This window comes from Artibeus jamaicensis, unplaced genomic scaffold (assembly GCF_021234435.1).
Source record: "Artibeus jamaicensis isolate MK-2021 breed Jamaican fruit bat unplaced genomic scaffold, CSHL_Jam_final contig_354, whole genome shotgun sequence".
Classification (NCBI taxonomy): domain Eukaryota; kingdom Metazoa; phylum Chordata; class Mammalia; order Chiroptera; family Phyllostomidae; genus Artibeus; species Artibeus jamaicensis.
In genome coordinates, this window is record NW_026521803.1 from 19,646,256 (window position 1) to 19,670,005 (window position 23,750).

Consider the following 23,750-nt stretch of genomic DNA (forward strand, 5'->3'; position numbering starts at 1 on the left):
TTACATGTATCAATAGTTCATTGTTCATTGATGAGTAGTATTCCACTGTGTGGGTATATTAGAGTATGTTTATCTACTCGTCTGTTGATGGATATTTGGATTGTTTCTGGTTTTGAGTAATTATGAATAGAGCTGCTGTAAGCATTCACATGCAAGTTTTTGGGTAAATAAAAGTTTTCATTTCTCTAGAATAATTACTTAGGAGTGGATTGCTGACTCCTATGGTAAATGTATGTTTACCTTTAAAAGAAACTGCCAAACCATTTTCTGGAATGCCCATTTTGCTGTTTTCCTATATACTTGCTGATTTTTTCTGACTACTAGTTCTGTTTATTACTGAAAGTGTTGAAGTTCTCAGCTGTAATTGTGTATTTGTCTAAATTTCTCTTCTACTGCTGTTGGTTTTTGCTTCAATTATTGTTATTATTATTAGTAGTAGTAGTATGTCTTCCTGGTGAGTTGTTCTTTCTTTAAGTAATGTCCCTCTTTATACATGGTAATTATTTTTTATGAAGCATGAAATTCTTTGTTAAATATTGATATAGCCATTCCACTCTCTTTTTGTTATCAGTGCTTGCAAGGTGTATTATTTTTCACCCTTTTCTCTGTTTTTTTTGTATCATTGATATTTATTTAACATACCATAAAATGTTTCTGTTTAGAGTATACAGTTCAATGGTTTTTTTTTTTTTATTCACAAGGTTGTTCAACCATCACCACAGTGAATCTTAGAGCATTTGTGTCACCCTCAAGGGGAAGCTCCATCCCATTAACAGTCACTTCCCACTTCCAACCTCATGCCCAGCCCTTGGCAACCACTAATCTACTTTGTTTCTATGGACTTGCCTACTCTGGATGTTTCACATAAATGGAATCATACAGTGTGTAACTGGATTCTTTCATTTAGCAATGTGTTTTCGAGGGTCATTCATATTGTTGAATGATATTTTATTGTATGGGTATGCCATATTTTAATCCACTTATCAGTTTATGGATATTTTAAATAGTTTCCACTCTTGGCCATTAGGAATAATACTGTTGTGGATGTGTGTGTGCAAATTATCTTGGGGTGTATACCTAGGCCCCCAGTGAAACTGATGGGCCATATGGTAACTCTATTTTTAGCATTTCCAAAGTGGCTGCATCACCATTTTACATTCCCACTAGCAAAGCATAAAGGTTCTAATTTGTCCACATTTTCCCCAACACTCGTTATTTTCTCCTGCTGGTTTTGAGCAGCCACCCTGGTGGGTGTGCGGTGGTCCCTCAGGTCACTTTGATTTGCATCTCCCTGATGATAATGGTGTTGACCACCTTTTCGTGTGTTCATTGGACACTTGTACATATTCTTCAGAAAAAGATCTATTCAAATTCTTGGCTTATTTACTTTTGAATGACTGAATTGTAAGAGTTCTTTATACATTCCAATACGAGTCCCTTTTCAAATCTAAGATTTTCAAATATTTTCTCTTATTCTGTAGGTTGTCTTTTCCTCTTCTTGATGGCTCCATTTGACCTTGAATCTGCCTGTACCATTAAATTTGAAGTGAGTGGCTGTACCCAGCATATGGCTGGCTCGTGCTCTTTATCCATTCTGACAATCTCTGTATTTTCATTGGTGCGTCCTGTTGGGATTTTGAGTACAAAAGCATGTATTTTTAAATTATATATTTGTAGTTATACTTTGATTGTAATGCCATATATTCATTGCAGGAGAATTTATGTGGTATAATGTTAAATCTTTTATATGTAAATAGTATTTCTCTTGATTGAAAACTTCTTTAATTACTTCAAATTTTAATAATAGTTTCCAAAACATTTTTGCACCTTCTTTGGTTATAGAATAGTTTGAGTATTTCAAATACTATTTTTTCCTATTAAATGTTTTAATTGGTTATAAATGCCATATAGAAACACTTGATTTTTATATATCGGTGTTTTACCCAGTAATTTTTTGAATTCCTGTTAGTTTTATTAGTTGATCTGAAGATTTTCCTGCGTGTTCTGTGTAAAATAGGCATATCATCTAATAATCATAGCTTCATACCTTCCTCTCTAATTTTTATTTCTCTCTCTTTTTAATCTTATTTCATTTGCTAGACTTTTTTTGTATAATGTTGGAACAGTGATGGAAGATATCCTTCCTTGTTACTGATTTGAATAGAATGGTTCTAAAGTCTCAAAAATGAGGATGATGTTTACTGTAGGTATTTGATGGATTTGATTTACCAGGTTAAGTAGTCCTTTTCTTATTTAGCTGAAAGCTTTACCATGAATAATAGTTCTTTTTAAAAATTGTTCTATTACAGTTGTCCCAATTTTCCTCCTGTTACTCTCCCCTGCCCGCTCTCCGCCCCCCCCCCCATAGTCCATTCCCACCCTGTCGTTCATGTCCATGGGTCATTTACACTTGTCCCTTGACTAGACCTTTCCCCTTCTTTCCCTCCCTTATTTCCTCCCCCCTCCCCTCTGGTCATTTTCAGTCTGTTCCTCATTTCCATGCTTCTAGTTCTACTTTGCTCATTTGTTTGTTTGTTGACTAGGTTCCACTTGTAGCTGAGATCATATGGCGTTTGTCTTTTACTGCCACTTAAATCTAAGTGACTTCACTTAGCATAGTGCTCTCCAGTTCTATCCGTGCTGTTGGGAAAAGGTACGAGTCCTTCTTTCTTTCTGCTGTGTAGTATTCTGTTGTGTAAATGTACCACAGTCTTTTGAGCCACTCACTTACTGATGAGCACTCAGGAATAATAGTCAATTCTTACTGAATGCTTTTTCTGTACCTGTGGGTTATCATATTTCCTGCCATATTCTATTAATGTGATGTCTTACATTAGCAGATTGTCTAGTACTGAACTATCCTTGCAATCCTGGGGGAAAGAAAACACTACTTGGTTGTGAGTTGTTGATACATTTGGTTTACTGATATTTTGTTTAATAATTTTGTAACTATTTTTTAATTAGTAAGATTGATATGTCACCTTTTATTGTACTTTTCTTATTCAAGTTCAAGTGCCCAGGGTAATAACATACAAAACAGCTGAGTGGATCATTTCTATTCTCTGAAGCATAAAAATGTGTATTATAACTGAGTAGAGGTTTTCCCAGAATGTAAGAAAAGGAAGAGAGAAAGAAAACCCCAAATACTCAAATGTCTTCTACCCCAAGCATCAGCACTTTGTGAGGTGGTGTGGTGTCCCCCACACGCATCAGATATTCTGCTCACGTGGGGCTTCCGGCACTGTGGGCAGGGTGATAGCATTCTTTGGCAATGCCTGTAGGACAAACTAAATAATAAACAGTAAAACAGGTGTTATAATGGTTTTATGTATGGGACTTGTTGCTCTCAAAAATTTTAGGCATCTTGAGTCCAGAGGTTGGGCTCTTTCATTGTATTTGTATCTCTGAGGGCTTAGTACATATGGAATAAACTTGGTACTGTGGAACCTTGTTGGGGGCTCCCTGAGTTCAGTGCATGTAGGGATCCCAGATTTTGTTGCCTTAGCGAGATGTCTGTGATGACCTTTCCATGGCATCTGAGGGCCATATTTATGACCTTATATGATTTATGCAGAGTTTTGGGTAAGGGCAGAAAGAGACTGAGCAGAGGCCTCCTGCTGGCTGCCCAAGGGTGAGTTTCTGCCACGGCACTTGTCCACGTGCTGTCCCTTCTGCTGTCCCTTACTTCCTCATAACTGCGGTTCCAGGCTCACTTTGCTGCTCCCTGGGGTGGGTACATGCCTGGCACAGTCTCATTCTTCCACGCACACCCTTTTGACATGGCAGCATCTATAATCACTCGGCACAGCACTGCCTTCTCAAAGCTTCTGCAGGATTCTGGGTTAGTTCTACCTCTGGCCCTCCCCATGCAGGGACAGGAGTGTGGGCTGGCTATGCGTGTGTAAGATGCGAGGAAGCAGGGGACACAGTTCACGGAGTATCTGCTACACAGATTTTGCTTCGCTGTCTGGGGTGGTAAGAAGCCTGTTTTGATGGGCACACACCTGGGCAGTGGGTGTGACCTTAAGTGTGAGTACAAGGGTGTAGGAGTTGGCTGTGCTCTGTGTGGTGAGCCAGGATCAAGATAAGCAGGGATGCGGGTGTGCCTACCATGTGCCTACCTGAGGGACAGTGCGAGTCATGCTGCCAGGCAGTGTGGCTGGCAGCCCCATGGAGGGGGCTGGGGGATACAGGTGGGCCCCTCAGGGCGAGGTCCCACTTCCTTTGTCCACAGAGTAAATGGCTTCCGCAAATTATGCTCAGGTGTCTCGGCTTGGCTTCGCGCCTTTCCCCTGTACTTTAGATGACTCAGGGAGGAGGAGAAGGAGAGCCGAGTGGCAGAGGGACTCCCAGTTCCAGCCTTTATCCGGGGTCTTCCACCCGCTATTGGCACCCACTCCGTTTCTTTTAGTTCTATCCACACATTTTACTCTAATTTTGTTTAAAGAATGAATCCCGCTTTAGCCGAGTAGTGGGTGAACGTTATTATTTTTTAACGTGTTACTTACAAGTACAATATACTCCTGTGTGTGTGTGTGTGTGTGTGTGTGTGTGTGTGTAACAATTTAAAAACAGCTTCCCAACTCCACTGACACAGTAACAGATTTGAGGAGATTATGACGATTGGTGCAGGAATCCACTTCAATGCTGGCTACTGAGAGTTGACACTCTACGCTGATATCTTTACAGAATGAGTCTTCACAGCTGCCTGTCTATTTCTAAAGAACTGTAGGCAGCGTAGAGAACAATGACCTCGGGATGTGGACTCATCCAGAGGTGGAGAAAGCGTCCAGAGGAATTCGTAGCGCTCCAGGGACTGTGGATGTGACGGGCCACCGCAGGGCGTTCCCGGACAGAGCGGCTGGATGCTCGTGCTGTTGGTGGTGCTGGGCGTGCGGAGGAGAATCTCTGTGTTACCAAGAGACTTCCAAGACCCAGACACTTACTTGATGCAACCCATTTCCAGGGTCATTAAGATTCTTGTATATTTTACAACAATGGACTTTGACTTCCACAGCTGCTCTTTTTGCGCGATGACAAGTTTGTCTCTGACCTTTGTCCATCAGGAATGGAGCCGATAGAAGTGCCTCTTGAGGAGAATGGTGAACGGGCTCAGATTTGCCACAGCAAGGTCTGTGCGGACAGGTGAGAGTGCAGCAGGTGAAAATCTCAGGTCCATCTGCAGCGGGGCAAGAGCGGGAACAGTCCTCTGCTGAGCCCTCCATCCGTCTGCTGCCACTCCTTTCCTCCTCCCCACCCCGCCTGCACACTCTGCCCTCACCACACTGGCTCCTCGCTCTTCTTCAAACCTACCGTCATGCTCCCTTCTCAGGACTTTGCACTTGCTCTTCCCCTGTTTATACCTTCACGGGGCTCGCTCCCTCACCTCCATCAGTCCCACTTCCATCAGGTCTCTGCTGAAAAGCCACTTTCTCAGAGGCGCCCCCCCCCCCATGTCCCGCAGAATCAGCCCTTCCCTCTCTGCTGTCCTGCTGCGTGCATTCTTCTCCTTTGCATTTACGGTTTCCCCAGCACTTACCTTCAGTCCCTCCCACTCGAATGTCTGCCAGAAGGACTGAGAGAGCAGGACTCCATCCACGTGCTGCCTGCGGAGCCTGCAACAGTGCAGGGGAGGTAGGGTGAGAGAGGAACGGTTCAGAGCAGGCCTGCTGGAGCCTGGTGGGTGGCTGCCATAGAGTGGTGAGGGTAGGGACCGGACTGAAAGGACAGGCTTGTGGGTGTACGTAGTCGGGAGGGGGTCAGGGTGGCAGTGGGAAGGCCAGCTGAGTCAAGACAGAGGCGTGGGCCAGGGTCAGGGAGAAGATCAGGTGGGAGTCAGGCATGTATTCTGGAGGTAGACTCTCCTGAACCAGCTGATGGATTGGATGTGGAGGCTGAGGGTGAGGGGGGTGTCATGTTTCTCAGGTTGTATGATTTTCAGGTAATAAACCATAAATTACATTTCATAAAGTTGTGGACTATTGCCTAATCTGAGTTACTGATAAAACATCTGCTGAATTCTAGGAAATGTAGAAAGTGAGGTCGAATGTAATAACAGCATTTCTACTTTATTTCCCGATTGCGAATGTTTATAAAACTATTTATCGAATATATTGAACACCTACATTCTTTTTTATCTAAATCTAATCTGGACCCCAAAACATGTGAAATGACCTCTTTTCTGACTGCGGGAACTAGCCCGTCTAACACTCCAACCAGTGTACTCCCCCAAACCGAAACAGTTCACTGTAACAGCTCACTGCAGATTTCTGTATGGAAGGTTTTAGAACACTGACTGCTCATTAGTTACCACAATGAACTTGTAAGGAAGGGCGTGTGTGCTCAGGAGACGGGATTTGCACAGTGAGGGATCCGAGTGCATTCACTTCTGCTCTGCCTCACGTCATACATGTTGTGAGATGACATGTTAGACACTAACGCTGTATCTACACTGGACTCAGATTTTGGGGTCCCTGGGTTTCAGTGGGGTGATGAAGGGTTACCCCTCAGGAAAGGTGTGAAGGGACAGGTCCTGCTGGGTCTGTCTGAGCATCACGGACACTGGGCCATGCTGGGCGGGAGCTGAGCATCTTTTCACCAGCACCTGTGCCAGTACACACTCACGGCAGCCCACCAAACCAGGGCAGGGGGCTCGGGTAAACATTTTTGCCTGTCACCATTGTAAAGCTACTCACTGAGAAAAGCAGAGACATTTAGGAATTCCTGTGGTTACTTACCAGGCTCCCCCTGGTTGTGCTGTTCATCTGGGTGCACCTGAGAGGGTTGCCATTTTTCTGGTTAATAAAGCTTTTTGGGTAGCTAGAGGGTAGGCTTCTTACGCTCGGAACCACGAGTGCTTAATACAATGAAAACGGAACTTGGTGCAAAGCACTGGAGAGAATGTGGTACAAAAAGGCACTTCTTGAAGTGAGGTTTCATTTCTCCTCTTCCCTTTCCAGAAAAGAAAGGCAGCTTTGTTTTTTCAGTAAAAATTAAGGATAAAATAGATGTGCAATTATATCTGTCTTACAATTTCAATGCAAGGTATTAGAAATTTCTCATGTAACTTCTACTGATGTACAGCTTTAAAAAATTTTAAATATGAAATTCCATTTAAAAATTCTAGAAGATTGCAGAGTTTTAAAACCAGATCAATAAATGTACTTCCCTCGGGAATATATAGGTATAGAGTGTTTTGTTGTCGTTGTTGTTTGTTAGTTTAATGTTTAACAAGCCAAACCTGTCGGTACATGTGGTGTGGCTGTGAGAGCCAATGTTACAGTCAGGCCCACACAACAAAACCAAGACACGCGTCTGCACAGGGGCTCCTTAAATCACGGTAATGGCCTGGGAAGTCTAGAATTCCAAGGTTTGTTTTCTCAGTGGCCATAATTTACATAAACAAGGTCTTTCAAGAGGAACTTCTAAATCCTTTTATCTGCACTTAAAGCTTTGCACAACCCCTTATCTCAGGTCTTCCTGCACTTGGAAGTCTCCCTGCAGCTTCCTAAGTCCCCTGTCACTTTAGGCTTTCCTCTGGCTGGGGGCTCAATGGTTTAAATTATATTATATTATATTATATTATATTATATTATATTATATTATATTATATTATATTATATTATATATTTCCTTTATGCCATTGTTACTTAAATACTGTATAACATTCACCATCCCTCCTTTCTTTTCTTTTTTTTTGGTCAGGGTAAATACTTACGATTGTGGAGAAAAAATTTCAAGCTGGTTGTCAAAGTTTTTGGGCCGTCCATGCCATTTGATCAAACAAAGTTCGAGCTTCCAAAGGAACGCCAAGAAGAAACAGCACCAAGGTATCCCACTTCAGACTGGTTCTTGGGCACAGGCGCTTGGGCTTAGCAGGGCACGCACCAGAGTGAACCTGTGAGGTGGAGTTCTAGGGCAACTGTGCGCGTCCAGAAAGTGGTGGTCTGCCTTCCGTGAAAACGTGCCTGGTGGTCTGGGTCAGCGGGACCCATGCGTGGCCTCCAGGAGAACCTGAGAGGTGGGGTGGGCTCCCAGACAGCTGCCTCACCTCTGCTCAAGCCCTTGGCCTCAGCCATGCATATTCAGAAGCACTATTTTGTTTGGTTAAATAAGAACATTGACAGTTTGCTAAGTCCTAAGAAAATCTGGGCTTCTAGTCTTGGCTCTGTCTCCAAATGGCATGAGACCTTGGCAATTCCTTGCTGCCTCCACTTCTGTTGACCTCAAGTAATTAGACTTTGACACATCGTGACAGCTTTTCTGCTGTAAGCTGTTTGTAGGACGAAGTGAGGCAGTAGAGAAGAAAGTCCTCGAAAGTTAATAGCGCCGTAGAGAAAGAACAGGTTGTTCTCGGGTGTCTGTTTCAGTGTTGTCTTCTCAGGGAAGCCTTGGCTGACTTCTCGCCGAAGAACTGAAGTCGTCTCTGGAACTTCCCCAGCTCGCTGTCCTGTGTTATCTTTCTGTGTGGCACTGTTCACATCCTATGGGGCACGCATGTGACTGTTATCCTGCATATGCCCCGCCTTCCGTCTGCTAGAGCGTGAGCTCTGTGAGGGCAGGGATTTTTGTCTGCTTTGTTCAGTGCTGCATTCTCCATGCTTAGAACAGCACCTGGCAACTAGTAGTTGCTCAGTAAATACTAGATGAATGAAGGTATGGATCATTGCTCCATTACTGGTTGGTGCAGGCATGACCTGTCCTCATGATCGGCTCTCAGAGAGACTGGCTTGTGAATCCCAATAGCATTTTGATCATATGGGGACCAGTAATGGGGGTCTTGGGACCTGCACAGGTGAACCTGTGACTCCCTGATAATGTGTGTCAGAGAGAGGAATCAAAGGATGGAATCTACTTTGACTTTTACAAGTTCTGACAATTTTTCATGTCATGAACTGTTTAAAAATTTGAGTTGCTACGTGATGGAGAGGGAGAAATTTGATATCTGCTCATATTAGTGAGGAGGTAAACTTGTAGTGTTTGGGCATGGGTTAGCTTAGAGGCATGATTAGATGGGAGGGAGAAATGAACATTTTCACAAGTAGAGACACACAAGGAGTGGGATTCTTCAGGACCAGTGATACCCTTTAAATGATCTTATTGAATGTGTTCCAATTATTCACAAGGCCTCCTACTTGCCTGGGGCTTAGTTGGGTCCTCAGGAGGCTGGCCAAGGTTATTGAGCAATAGTCACGGTTCTTTAGGATCTCAGTTTAGTTTATTTTGGGGAAAAATATTTTTATTTTTGATATACTTTTCATTAAGTTTATTGGGTGACGTTGGTTAACAGCACCACATAGGTGTCATGTGTATGTCTCTGTAACACTAGATCTGTATACTGCGCTGTATAGCCCACCAACTAAAGTTGAACCATCTTCCATCTGCATCTCAGGTTAGAGGCAATGACTCACCAGCTGATAGCAGCTCTGTAGTAAAGGTCTGGGCAAAAGGCATGAGCATGGGGGAAGCATCCTCTACACCTGCAGAGAGTTATGAAGAGCTTTAGGGAAGAGGTGAATTTGGAGCTGCATTTTAACAGGAGTTCATTGCCACCAAACCAGGATTACAGGAACTTTTAAGGGTCTTATTTAAAAAGAAGAAGAAAAAAACCAGAAGAACATAGTTATAAAGAATAAAATGGCAACAAATACATACCTATCAGTAATTACTTTAAATGTAAATGGCTTAAATGCTCCATTCAAAAGACATAGAGTAGTGGAATGGGTAGAAAACAAGACCCATATATGTGCTGTCTGTGAGAGAACCACCTCTGAATTAAAGATACACACAAACTAAGAATAAAAAGGTGGAAAGAGACATTTCATACAAATGGAAATGAAAAAAAAAGGTGGGGTAGCTTTAAAACAAAGGGTCAAGTAAGACTTTAAAACAAAGGGTATAGGAAGAGACAAAGAAGACACTTAATAATGATAAAGGGAGCAATCCAACAAGACAGTATAACCCTTATAATATTTATGTGCCTGACATAGGAGTACCTGAATATATAATGCAAATCTTGGTGAACATAAAGGGAGAGACCAGTGGCAGTACAGTGTTTTAGCACCAGGCTGATGTCAATGCATAAATATTTGAGACAGAAAATCAACAAGGAAATAGCAGCCTTAAATGACACACTAGATCAGACGGATTTAACTGGTATCTTCAGAGCATTTCACCCCAAAGCAACAGAATATACATTCTTTTCACCTGCACATGGAACATATTCTAGGATAGACTACAGGTTAGGAGAGAAAACAAGTCTCAGTAAATTCAAGAAGATTGAAATCATATCATGCATCTCTAACAACAATGGTATGAAACTAGAAATCAATCATGAGAAAAAAACGAAAAACACACAAAGACATGGATGCTGTCATTATTTGCACATGACATTATACTGTACATAAATAACCCTAATGATTCCACCAAAAAACTACTAGAACTGATAGATGAATTCAGTAAAGTAGCAGAGTACAAAATAAATATCCATAAATTAGTTGCATTAAAAAAAGAGATTTTATTTAGAGAGGGGAGAGGGAGGGAGAAAGAGAAGAAAAGAAGCATTGACATGAGAGAGAAACATCGATTGGTTGCCTGGGATATGCCCTGACCCAGGGACTGAACCCACAATGCAGGCATGTGCCCTGACTAGGAATCAAACCAGTGACCTTTCCTTTGCAGAATGTCACTCAACCAACTGAGCCAGACCAGTAAAGACAAATTGTTTGCATTTTTTTTACACCAATAATGAACTATCGGAAATGGACTAAGAAAACAATCCCATTGCTTAAAAAAAATTGCATAAAAAATATGCCTAGGAATAATATTTTTTTAAATTTTATTTAGTTACTTTTCAAGTACATTTTTTTTCTCTCTCCCCCCCCCCAGGAATAAATTTAACAGATGAGGTAAAGCACTTATACTCAGAAAATTATAAGACACTGAAGAAAGATACTGAAGAATATACAAATAAGTGGAAGCATATACCATGTTTGTGGAGAGGAAGAATTAATATTAAAATGTCCATACTACCCAAAGCAATCTATAGATTAAACACAATTATTATAAAGATTAGCAATGGCACATTTCACGGCACTAGAACATATATTCCAAAAATTTATGTGGAACCACACACACAAAAAAATAGCCACAGCAATCTTGAGAAAGAAGAACAAAGTTGGAGAAATCATGTGACCTGATATGAAAATGTATCACAAAGCCATAGTAATAAAAACAACATGGCAATGGCATAAAAACAGACATACAGGTCAATGGAACAGAATAGAGAGCCCAGAAATAAACCTATACCTTTATGGTCAATAAATATTTGACAGAGGAAGCAAGATCATACAATGGGGTAAAGACAGTCTATTCAATATTTGGTGTTGGGAAAAATTGGACTCATATGTACAAAAAATTGGACATATATGCACAAAAAATTAAAGGTATAAGACCACCTTATACCTTACATAAGAATGAACTCAAAATGGATTAAAGGCTTAAATGTTAGACTTGAAACCATGAAAATCCTAGAAGACAACATTGGCAGTAAAATCTCAGACATTTCTCATAGCAATGTATTTTCTGACAAATCTCCTCAGGCATGAAAAATAAACAAGAAGTAAACAAATGGGACAACCTCAGACTAAAAAGTTTCTGCACAGCAAAGGAAACCTTCAACAGAATGAGTGGGAGAACATATTCACCAATGGTACATCTGATAGGGGGTTAATATCCAAAATTTATAAAGAACTCATACAATTCAACTAAAAGCCAAACATCCCAATTTAAAAATGGGAAAAGAACATGAATAAAACACTTATGCAAAGAGGACATGCAGATGGTCAGTGTACATATGAAAAGATGCTCAATGTCCGTACTCATCAGAAAAATGCAAATTAAAAGCTCATACCTGTCAGAATGGCTATCATCAATAAATCAACAAACAAGAAGTGTTGGTGAGGATGTGGGGAATGGGCAACCCTCAGCACACTGTTGGTGGAAATGCAGATTAGGGCAGCCACTGTGGAAAACAGTATGGAGTTTCCTCAAAAAGTTAAAAATGGAACTATTTATGGCCCAGTGATTCTACTTCTGGTAATATATCCAAAGAAGCCCAAAATACTGATTCTAAAGAATATATGTACCCCTATGTTCATCGCAGTGTTATTTATAGTGGCCAAAATATGGAAGCAGTCCAAGTGTCCATTAGTAGATGAGTGAATAAAGAAGTTGTGGTGCATCTACACAATGGACTACTACTTGGTCACAAAAATGAAGGGAATCTAACTTTTCGTGACAGCATGGCTGGACCTAGAAAGTATTATGCTAAGTGAATAAGCCAGTCAGAGAAAGACAACTACCATATGATTTCAGTTATACGTGGAATCTAATGAACAAAATAAACTGGCAAGCAAATAGAAACAGAATCAAAGATATGGAGATCAGATTGACAGCTGCCATAGGGGAGGTGAGTCTGGGGGCTGGGTGAAAAAGGTGAAGGGATTAAGCAAAAAAAATAATAAATCTTGCAGACGCAGAGAATAGTAAGATGATTGCCAGAGGGAAAGAGGGGTTGGAGGGGGGTAGAAGAAGATGAAGGGGGGGTAAACCGTGACAGGAAGAGACTTGACTTTGGGTGTCAAACACACAATACAATATACAAATGATGTATTATAGAATTGTAAACTTGAAACCTATATAATTTTATTAACCAATGTCATCAGAGTAAATTTAATAAAAACTAAAAAAACAAACAAAAAAGTAGTTTAAATAATTGTAAAGGATATGATTTCTAGTATATTATAAATATAGTCATTTTAAATTAAAACTTGTAGATCATCCTTTTAAACATTAGCCAGTGGAATCTCAATATTTCAGTGATTTGGTTCCCATGACTATTTATTAAATATATACACGTCTTTTAATCATCAGATATTTTCTTTCCTTTTTCTTCTTCAACTTTCATTTCCATTCTACTTCTTTAATGGGATTTTATCTTAGTGTTCTATATTTTATGCTTGAAAACCTTTCTTTGAGCACCACATTATATTTATCTGAAACTAAAATTCTATGTAAGTTGGAAAGTATAAACATGTTTAGAATTAACTGTCATCATAAGAGTCTAAGTGTTAGGAAATTTCTTCTAAGTTGAGTTATCATAATTTTTCACAATATATGGTGGATCAAAGCAACAAAAGTATATTATAGATTTCAAAAGACAGTGAAAACATTTTTGGAAGCGAATCTCTTAATGAGATGGCTGGGCTTCCCTTCATTAATTCTTATATTGACCAACAACTCTCACTTATGATCAGAATAGCTGGTGCTCAGCCTTGGTTCTCTTCTGAAAAATCTTTTTTCAGTCAATAAAAAGCTTGGGATGAAAGAAATATGGTTGACCTACTGTCACTCAAAGCTTTCTTCTGAGTCCCAGGGATCTAACATTAAGATGACTTTAATCATGTCACTTGACAACTTAATTAGGTGTGGCAGTTTTGTGGAGAGTGAAGAATTGGAACCCCTCTGACCTACAGGAGGGTCATTCACCAAGCTGTAGAGACTTTTGTTATCTCAGCACAAACCCCGGCTTTGAATGGGGCCTTTGTTTTCCACCCTGAAGATTTTTAGCCGCCAGGGGCGGTGTGCCCAGGGAGAGGTCCAGCCTTCCCTCTGGAAAGTTGGAGAAAGTCCCTTTGTGGAAGGGGCTGGGATGGCACCGTCTTCCTGACAGCCCTTTCAACCCCTTCTCTGACAGAGCCATTTCAGCAGAGAGGACATTTGGAAGGGGAGGATCTGGAAAGTGATTCTCTTAGAAGTATCCATTCACATGTATTCCGGGGTCCTCAAACCTGGTTTGGGGCTCACTAGGTTCCGGTCCAGCCAATCCTTTTCATCACCGTCATGGTTAAAGACGTGATGTTGGTTGGCCCCACACAGGGGAGATGGAAGCCAGGTCCCAGGCTGCCAGCAGTACTGGACACATTTGGTATTTTCTTTCACTGTTTGGTCCCTTTCAATAGTTTTAAAGCGTGTATTATTTATTTCTAAAGTCAGTATTTCCCACTTGCCCAAGGACAAAAACCAGCTTCTTTCCAACTATTCGGAAGGCCTTCCTGGGCCTGAGGCCCTCATACGGGGCCTCTTCCCTGCTGTCCCAGGAAGCACCTGGCTCCGCCCCACTGCCCATCTCTCCTCTCTGCAAAGTCAGCTCCGAGGCTTCTCCACTGGAACAGCCTCACTTCAGCATTCTATTACTCTTCTTTTCAGATTACTAACAGACTATTCTAGGAGCTCATTTTCTTTTGGTTTTTGAGAGGTTGAAGCCATGCCTGAGACATTTTTATTATTTCCAGGGTACCATATTTTTCCCTTGTAGAAATAGGCTCTGTTTTTAAAACATGCAAGTCAATGGAGCACAATACATTTGCCTTCCAAGAAAGCAACTCTTCTTTTATTTTATTTTTAACATTTAAAAATTAAGTGTATTAAAATTTTGAGGTATAATTGACATATAACATTATATATGTAAACTATTATATTAGTTTCAGGTATGCAGCACAATGGATTTGATGTTTATATATATTATAAAATTATCACCACACTAAATCTAGTTTACACCCATCACCACACGTAGTTACATTTTTTTCTTGTAATAAGTACTTCTAAAACTTGCTCTTTTAGCAACTTCAAATATGAAATACAATATTATTTACTATAGTCAGTTTCGACCTCCTCCCCCCATTTTGCTTACCCACCCCCCCTTGCCTCTGGCAACCCCCAGTTTGTTCTCTGCGTCTGTGAGGTTGCTTTAGTTTGTGTTCTTTGGGTTTCACATATAAGTGACATCATATGGTGTTTGTCTTTTTCTGTCTGAGTTATTTCACTTAGCATAACAGTCTCCAGGTCCATCTGTGCTGTTCCAATAGCAAGATTTCCTCCTTTTTATGGCTGAAAAATATTATGGTCTGTCCAGAAGGTATCCGGCCATGTAATATAAAAAATAGAGACACTTATTGAAGAAGAGATGAGAGACAAGAAACACTGTACGTAGGACAATGACACATCCGTCCCCTTCAACATAGGCACCTTGGGACCTCACAGTTCTCCCAATTGTCATCAGCTGCCCTGTTGTATTTTCCTGAATCTCATCAATTCTAAAGGAAGGATTTTAGACATCGAGTTCTAAAATCTCGTCCCTTTCAAAGGTGATTTTAGTTCTGGGAAAAGCCAGAAGTCACAGGACACCAATCTAGGCTGTAGGGGAGCTGAGTCACCTGGGTGATTTGATGTTTTGCCAAAAAAACTCTGCATGCACGAGGGGGCACATTGTCGTGATGAAGCTGCCAATGACCAATTGTCCGTAGCTGTGGTCTTCTGAATCATCTGAATAGTTTCCGTGGAGGAATGTTCAAGCTTAACACAAAATTCGATGCAGATTTGTTGCCCTAATCTCTCAGTTGTTTTGAATTCGGGGGCCACACAGTACACATGCTGCTCACTTACTAGTGTCAACTACACTGGCCCCCGCCACCCCGCCCTGCAACTAGTACAGTGAAGTCGTCATTGTTCACACATGTGCATTGCAGTCCACTCCCCATGGCTTCCGGTTTACATCAATGTCTCACAAACCATTGCTATATTAACAATGGCTGGACTTCTTCCAGACAGACCTCAGAGAGAGAGAGATATGTATATGTGTATATATATACGTCACATGTTCTTTATTTAGTCATCCGTCAGTGAACTGTAAGGTTGTTTCCATGTCTCTTTAAATATGCCATCACTTTTAGGTCAGTCTGCTGGTGCAACAGCCACCCTTTCCCTGGTTAATGAGGCCCAGTATCTGCTGGTGAATAGACCCAGTGTTTTGGAACTTCAGCAGCAGTTAACCGCCAGGTAAGAGAGATCCTTTTCCTATTTGCTGTTTACCTGACAAGTGACATGCAAGTGTAACCACTTGCCCTGCAAGTGAGCCTGGCACCAATCTGTGGGGACAGTTCCTGAGTCATGGGGTCCAGACTGTTTGTGAAGAGACTGAGACTGAGAAAAATTACAAAGCCCTTCAGGTTAGTTCCCACTTACCTTTCTGAGAGCTCTCTTTTATTTTCCAACGACCTTCATGCCCTCAAGATGCTTGGTAGAGAACCCCAATTCTCATTTTTTAATCATTCCATTTCTGAACACCTGCTTTAATGGGATCGCCACTAATGTGATTTAATTACGTCGCCCACCTTCCTGCTGTCTTCTCTGCCCTAGGAGCCTTGCTCTACTTCCACAGTCCTTTTGAGGGGAAAGAAGAGGCATTATGAAAGGTTTTAAAGTTGTAGATATCACTTGTCTGTATCATTCTTCAGAACCAGCACCCTGCCTGTTCGGTCCCACCCAGTGCTCTCTCAAGGGCCCTGACAGTGATGAGGTCAGCTCGGAAAGGGCCTTGGCCGGTCCAGTCTCCCTCATCACTCTAGAGGAAATTGCTGTCCCAAGGTCATCAGACAATTAGGGAAAAAATCACTGTGTGCGAGAGCCGGACTGCTTGTTCCTAGTCCAGGGGACAGAGAGTCCCCACTGTCAGCTCCATGAGCCAGGCATCCTATGACTCGCACAGGCCCCAGAGTCCTGTGTGTTTGTGCACACACTCGAAAGATACACGAGTACAGCTTAATAAATGTGACAAAGAGGCTGTTCGTAGTAATTCCTGTTTATAGTCACTAGCAAGAACATATACTATTGCTCCCTGGCCCTGGCCCAGCTCAGCCTTCTTGGGAGCAAAGTGGGCGTGGCTGCTGGGTCCCTGAGTGTTCACTGAGTTTGAGCGGCATGGAGCGACCCTCCTCCTCAGGTGCCCAGAGCCCTGGAGAGAGCAGGTCTGCGGTCTCTGGGAGGTGTGGTGTGGGAGGTAGGAGGTACAGACAGGCTTGCTGCAATGCAACCCTGGTTCCCACCAGGAGGGGGCCACGTTTCCAGCCAGTTGGTGCAAGGCTGACAAACCCCGGGATGGGTGGGACAGGTGCCCAAAGGTAAGAGAAATGGTCCCACGGCTCATACACAGTGACAGTCCCTGGGGGCCCTGGTTGATGTATCTTTGTGTTGTTTTCAGATTTGCCAACTGCCATCCTATACATGTTGGCCATAACAGCTTTTGGACACAAAACTGTCCCTTGAATAAAGCATAGAAGGAAGGGTTATGACCTGGAGGGTAAATCTATAATCAAAGGATTTTAGGCCTGGAAGGTGCTAACGCTTCCCTGGTTAGGAAGTTGTAGTTCTTAAGGTCATGGGAGTCCCACAGTGGGAGGCAAAGCCAGACTTAGCCTCCTGCTCCCAGCCCCTCACTCCACTCACTGTTGAGAAGGGGACTGGACACAGCTGTGGATGGGCCCCTTCCCCCCCAGTGCCCTTGAGCTCTGTCTCCAGGGAAAACCCCTGCCATACGCAACGCTTTCTCCCAACTTAAACAATTTTTTTCAGTATTTTTGTTGAAGTACAACAAAGCACAAACATCATCAAGTCCACAGCTCAGTGAACTTGACAGACGTGTGTACTTACGTGAGCAGCACCCAGGTCAAGTGGAGAGCATTTCTAGTACTCAGAAGCCTCCCTCTGCCTCCTCTCGTGAACCCCACTGCAGGTTCCCACTGCTTTCACCGCGGGGAGTTCCACCTGTTCTTACACTCAACGTAGCGATATACAGCATTGTGCCCTTTCGTTACATTTTCAGATGCTTTTCTAATGCTCTTTCCCTTGGGGGTGCAGAGAGCCGCCTCATAGGACCTCATGGCTGTCAACGCAAACTTTAAACAAGAATTATAAAAGTAGCATACGCATTCACAAATTGCAAACAGAATGGGAGCTAGGAAGTAAATATCACCTCCCAAATATACTCCGTATTGTTTATGATGTTTTAATATCCCCCAAAGAGTGTGACGCCTTGGTAGCGAAGCTAGAAACTCTTTAAATGCTTTATCCTGACGTACCATGTAGAACAGGTATTTTCTCAGAAGTTTATTCACTTGGCTTCTAGTCTCCTGGTTTCCGAAATCGTTCATGTCTTAAATTAAGACCTTTAGAAGAGTCTACTCACCTTTTGCACTGCCCCTTGTGGGCCTCTCCCCAGACCTGGGCCCACATCCCGAAGGAGGCCACAGAGGTCTGTCTCGCCCATGGTGCCGCTGGGCCTCACGGTGAAACCTTGTTCCAGTCACCTAGGCCTCAGGGCAGAGTACAGTTGATGAAGTCAGGTTTTAAACAGCAGAAACATTGAATTGTTATAACAGGGTAATTATCCACCCCTCCCCCTTTCCCTTTTTGATATGTCTTAAACAGTGATGAGAATGGAAAGGAGGAATTATTCCCGATGAAGGATATCATCTCACGTTTCCGAGCCAACATTATCACTAGTGGAACAAAAGCTTTTGAAGAAGAGAAGTGGGATGAGATTTTAATTGGTTCCCTGCATTTCCAGGTGAGTTCTGGGAAGTTCTGTTATCCTTCCTTAAGGGCTGCTAATGGAGGCTGAAGCTTAGTCCAGGGTGGTGGCAGGTGGGAATCTCTCCTAGTCTTTGACTCTTACCTAGGAAGCCTCAGCAGGAGGGTGTGTGACATCTGCATCCTGCAGCGCCCCTGGCAATGACCCGTCCCTGGTTCCCCACAACCGTGGCAGCAGTGAGTTTCACATGAGGAAGAGCGAATGCACCCGTACAGGTGACGGAGGGCTCGGTGCTTCCTCCACCTTGTCCTTATGTCTAGGCTTAGTTCTGTTTTCTGGGGATGCTTGTGTCCAAGAGAAGTTTGTCCAGCTGGAGTTGCTGGACTTTCTGGCTGTCTGAAGCTCATGGAGCAGGACCTCAGATGCCTAGTGGCCCTTCCCTGCAATGGCTGCTGCACCTTCTCCCCATGCTCCAGCCTCTTGGCTTGCTGGGGAGGAGATTGCAGCCAGAGGCAAAGCCACTAGGTACCCCTTCTCCAAGGCTTGGGAGGCCCCCCCCAGGCGTCCTCCAGACCTGAGCCTGCCATCTTCTCCTAAGCCACCAGCCTCTCCAAACTCACCACCCTGTCCCCTCTGCCTGTCATATCCACCTTCTCTCTCTTCCTTAATGGAGCCAGGCTTCCTGCCCCAGGGCCTTTGCCCTTGCTGCCTCTTCTACTTGGCACAGCCTTTCAGCAGCTACTTCATGGCCTCAGCTCGTGTGTTACCTTCTTGGAAAGGATGTTTCTGACCCAGTACACAGTCAGGTTCTGCACAGCACCTGCTCATTTGCTCAGGACAGACAAGGATGGGGACCAGGTCTGTCGTGTCCCTTCTGTACCTCTGGGGCCCAGAACAGTCCTGGCACAGAGTCCTTGCTCTGTCATTGTGGTGGGAATGAATGGACAGGAAAGCTAAGGAGAAGCTAGAGGCAGAGGGATGCTCGTCTGCACAGAATGTGCCTGGTTCTTCAGTGGGGCAAGAAATCACTCTAACAATAGTTGTGTTATTAGCCAGTTGAATAAACCATCTCAGGGCTTCTCATGTTCCTAACATGACAGTTTCCATGTGTGAGCGTGCCTAAGGGCCAAGCCTGAGCTGGGCTTCTCAGAAATAGCATCTGGACTCCTTACCAAACCCAGCCAAGGAGCTGGATGGGGAAACAAGGCCGGCAGAGGTCATGGGTCTATGGAGCGCCCCACCATGAATGCTGGGCAGAGCTCCTTTACGGCATGGCAGCTGCTTATGAGGAGGCTGGAATCTGAAGGTGGGCACCACAGTGAGGTTATGTTTCCTGTGGTGTAATGCCCCACAGCCAGAACACGGGCGACAGGCAGAGGCCGAGATGCATCCAGGTTTGGTTGAGTGCTGGTATTTCTATTCCAGTGCTTCCTCTGTGCTTGCCTGTGTGTGAGCAGAGGGGAAAGTGGTCATGAGAAAGTCAAGTGCCTTTGCCTCTTTTTTGTGTGCAATAAAAAAAATCTTGTCACTGCTGAACAGCATTCTTTCCTTTTTTATGTTAACATTTATGGGGGACTTTTCTTCCTATAAAAGCAAGTCATGCTCATGGCGGACCATCCAGAACAGAAGTGCCAGTAGGACCCCTGGTAGGAAGCTGTGTGCTGTGTCTTTGGAGTGTGTGCATGTGTGTACGAGTGTATGCATATGCGCACACATATACAGTAATGCACGTGTAAGTTTGCTTCCTGCTTATTTTGCTTGTAAAAATAAACACTTTCCATTTTACTTAAAGCCCTTTATAGATAAAATTTAAAACCTGCATGACATGCCATATGGGTGTAGCAAGGTTGGCTTAACCGTTCTCTGCTATATGGTGTTCAAGATACTACCAGATTTTCCCTATTAGAAATGATGTGAGAAATGCCCTTGTACTTGAATCTGTGTGTGCACTTCAGATTCTTTTCTTGGGTTGAATTCCTGGTGCTGGAATTGCTGGGCCAGAGGACAGGGACACTCTTGGGGGCTCTCTGGTGCCTCCTCCCAGAGAGTCTGTGAGGGGCTGCTCATCTCCTCCTCTCCGTCCGCATCAGCCAGATCTTTTTTTCCTGGAGACTCCCCACTGCCTCCCGGTGATCGGTGATCGTGTGAGAGTCGCAACCACTCCTGTTTCTCTGTAAAGCCCCGAAGCACAGCCTTTCCCGCTGATAAACAAGCAGGAATGATTCCCTAGTGGCATTGTGAAGAGGCGCCACCCTCTGGCTCATTACGGTTAAGAGTTGATTATTGAGCATTTGTGTGTAAGTTTGAAACTGGCAAGGGGACAGTCTAGGCCAACCCAAACCCTGCTGGATGCAGAGTCCTCCCTGCAGAGTCGGAGAGTCTGGTCGTTTTCATTCAACACTGTCTTTTCTGTCCTCACCTCCCAGGTTTTGGGGCCTTGTCACAGGTGCCAGATGATTTGCATTGACCAGCAAACTGGGCAACGAAACCAAGATGTTTTCCAAAAGCTTTCTGAATATCGAGAGCGAAAGGTAAGCATGAATACAGAGTATGACATTCCATTTTAAGATCCTGGCGTGTTATCTACCCAGAACGATATCCCTAGAAGTGCCCAGTAATTTTTAGAAGCCGGGAGGGAAACAGTCAAAAGCTGATGGGTACCATTAAGTTTCTGACTTCCTGTGTGGCTCTACCTGATCTTTGGTTTTTATTCGTACTTTCACTTCCATGGGGCTTTTATTATGTGTGCTTCTGATGCCCCCTAATCTTGTTGAAGAGACAGGGAGTGTATAAATAAGGAGTAGATAAGGAAGGCAACTCTGTATTATTTTCTTCTCTGCAGAATTCTCATGCAGTGTACAATGCCTTATGGCGAATAGAGTGGTTTCCTAGAAACACAGTAAATGTCACTTCACTAAGCTTGTGACGAAGTGACGAAGTGCTGTGGACGTGGAGTCCAGACTGGAAAGGCTGACCCTCTGACAGACCGATTTGTTAGGGAGGTTTGGTTTCAGGATCGCTATCTAGTAGGACTTTTTGTTTGCAAAGAATTCTAGGAAGTCAAGTAAGGAGTTAGGCTGCATGGAGCAGTTCTTGAAAACTGACTGAATTAGTGCAAATACATAATCTCACTCCGATAATAAATTGGCAGGTTAAATCAGGGTACAGTGTTCTGCACGGTTTTCCATGTTTCTCCAGAACCAGAGTTTTGGTTCACAGAATTTGATTGACATGGTCTCTCTGCAGATACAGGGTAGATGTGACCTTCACAGGTGTTGCACTGGAGCGTGACACCAACACGTCCACCTGCTCGCTGAGGCAGGCTGCGTCACCCGGTGGCATGGGGACCTGGAGCCTGCACCATGCCGGAGAGGGCATGGCTGGGCACACATGCTGTCGTACATCAGAGCATCACTGCAGTTCTCATGTGTACACATCTTTTACTACGTTCAAACTTTTTTGAATATTTTTAGATTTACAGAAGAATTACAAAGACAGTGCTGAGAGTTCGTGTGTACTCTTCACGCACATGTGTCCACGTGTTTAGGAATTCCCTCAATCCCGGCCCCGGGTCTGGTGCCTGGAACATGGTGATGTCACAGGAATGGACGGATCTGGGACACGTCACACGCTCCAGAGGTTCCTGCCGGCTCACTGGCATTGATGGCAGACCTTGAGTAGACTTCGTTTAGGACCTTTTGTCTTTATCCTGGAGAATTTGGGGAACCTAACTGGCATCACATGTTCTCAAGGAAAATGCATGGCAGACAGGGAAGGAGGAAAAGGGACGAGCCCAGCACCGAAGAGGGACGGGGTGACTGTCGGGAAGCTCACCCTAGAGCGAGAGTCTGTGTTCACAGTGAGGTCCTCCTTGGTTTCCACTCCGCTTTACTGCGTGACAGGACTATGGAGTCTCAGCGCCTGCCTCGGAAGATCTGACTTAGTTTTAGTTCAATATTACCGTTTGCAAAATGATTTCAACTGCCCACTCATCTGGCTTCTTGCTGCCGTTTTGTTCACAGGTGAACTTTGGCGTGTACCTGATGCACATGGCTTTGGATTTGTCTTCTCCAAGTTTCCTGTCTGTAGGCTCTCAGGTGTTCCCGGTGTTGAAAGGAAATATCGAATGTCCCAATTTACCTGCCTCCGAGAAACGTCCGGATGTTATCTTCTAAAGTTATTTTTCAGCATAAATTAAAATTAGTCTTTTACAACTATCTCTGCTCTTATTAAGATCAGCACGTGGTTCAGTAGAAGTTGGTCTTTTGAACTAGGAGAGTTCTTTTCCTTTTGGGGGTGGACAGTGCTGTTGGCCCCCTCCTCCGCCTAACTCCTGCCTCTCCTCCTGTGCACCGCCTGCCCGGGAGGGCAGTTCCAAGTCCCCCTTGCTTTCTGTGAGGCAGATTCAGTGTGAATGCTGCGCCCACGCTGGGAAGGCTTCCACGTGGACTGGACGTAAGGTAGTTTTAATTAGATGAGCTTTGCACTGAAGCTCACTGGGAACATTTAACCTCCTCTGTTTTGCTACGTCCCCCACGCTGTTCCTTTGTCTTCAGAAAGAAACGTTGCTCTTCAGCCCCTTGTATGGAGAAAGGGAGTCTAATCTTGCAGGAGTGAGAATGTGCCCACACCTTCCATGTACGTACGTAGAGGAGGTGGGTCCAGGGTGCAACTTGTGGCCGCTTCCCCAGGAACACTTTGACCAGGGCATTTATGGGTTGAGCAAAGGCTCAGGCCATCAGCCCCTTTCCTCTTGCTTCCTGTCCCCGCCCACCACTCCTCTCCCCCTCTGAGGTAATGCACAAGGACCCCTCATGGGCCTGTAGTCATACTCAGTGCGGGTGGTGGTATTGGAATCACTGTGCTCCCCTGCACAGCCCACTGGCTAGTGTTGGTCCATCCACCCCAGTGCCTTCAAATCACCATCAGGAGGAACGTTGCAGGCTGAGGCAATGGTCTGTGCCATTTATGACCAGTGTTGCTGCAGTCGCCAGTTGCACAGGTCCAGTGATGGAAAACTCACTCTCTGATGAAGTTACTGTCCCACCGAGTTGCTCAGAACGTCCTCCTAGCCTGAGCTGTATCCGCCTCCCTGTGCCTCCTGGCCATGGGCCTAACCCGTCATCTGGAACAACATGGAACGAGCTTATACACTCCCACCTCCACTCTGTCGGGGTCCTGCTGAAGCCTGGAGCCCAGGTGAGAACCCCAGGTCACTGGCCAGGCCTTCAGACCCATCCACCTGGATTGTTCACGTGTCCATCACTCCTCTTTCTCCACCCCCTGTCCCCCACTGCCCATAGCCTCTTCCTAAAGCTAGTGT

General features: G+C 44.0%; 1 protein-coding gene across 1 annotated transcript in view; it reads left to right on the forward strand.

Moving 5' to 3' along the window:
* Window positions 1-22,644, forward strand: part of MOCOS (molybdenum cofactor sulfurase) — a 53,621-nt gene extending 30,977 nt beyond the window's left edge. Inside the window, exons 10-15 of the mRNA XM_037154518.2 lie at window positions 5,067-5,145; window positions 7,705-7,829; window positions 15,792-15,897; window positions 18,325-18,463; window positions 20,854-20,958; window positions 22,450-22,644. Coding sequence (XP_037010413.2) covers window positions 5,067-5,145; window positions 7,705-7,829; window positions 15,792-15,897; window positions 18,325-18,463; window positions 20,854-20,958; window positions 22,450-22,602 — 707 coding nt within the window. The 3' untranslated portion in view covers window positions 22,603-22,644. The remainder of the gene's footprint in view (window positions 1-5,066; window positions 5,146-7,704; window positions 7,830-15,791; window positions 15,898-18,324; window positions 18,464-20,853; window positions 20,959-22,449) is intronic.
* The last annotated feature ends 1,106 nt before the right edge of the window (window positions 22,645-23,750 follow it).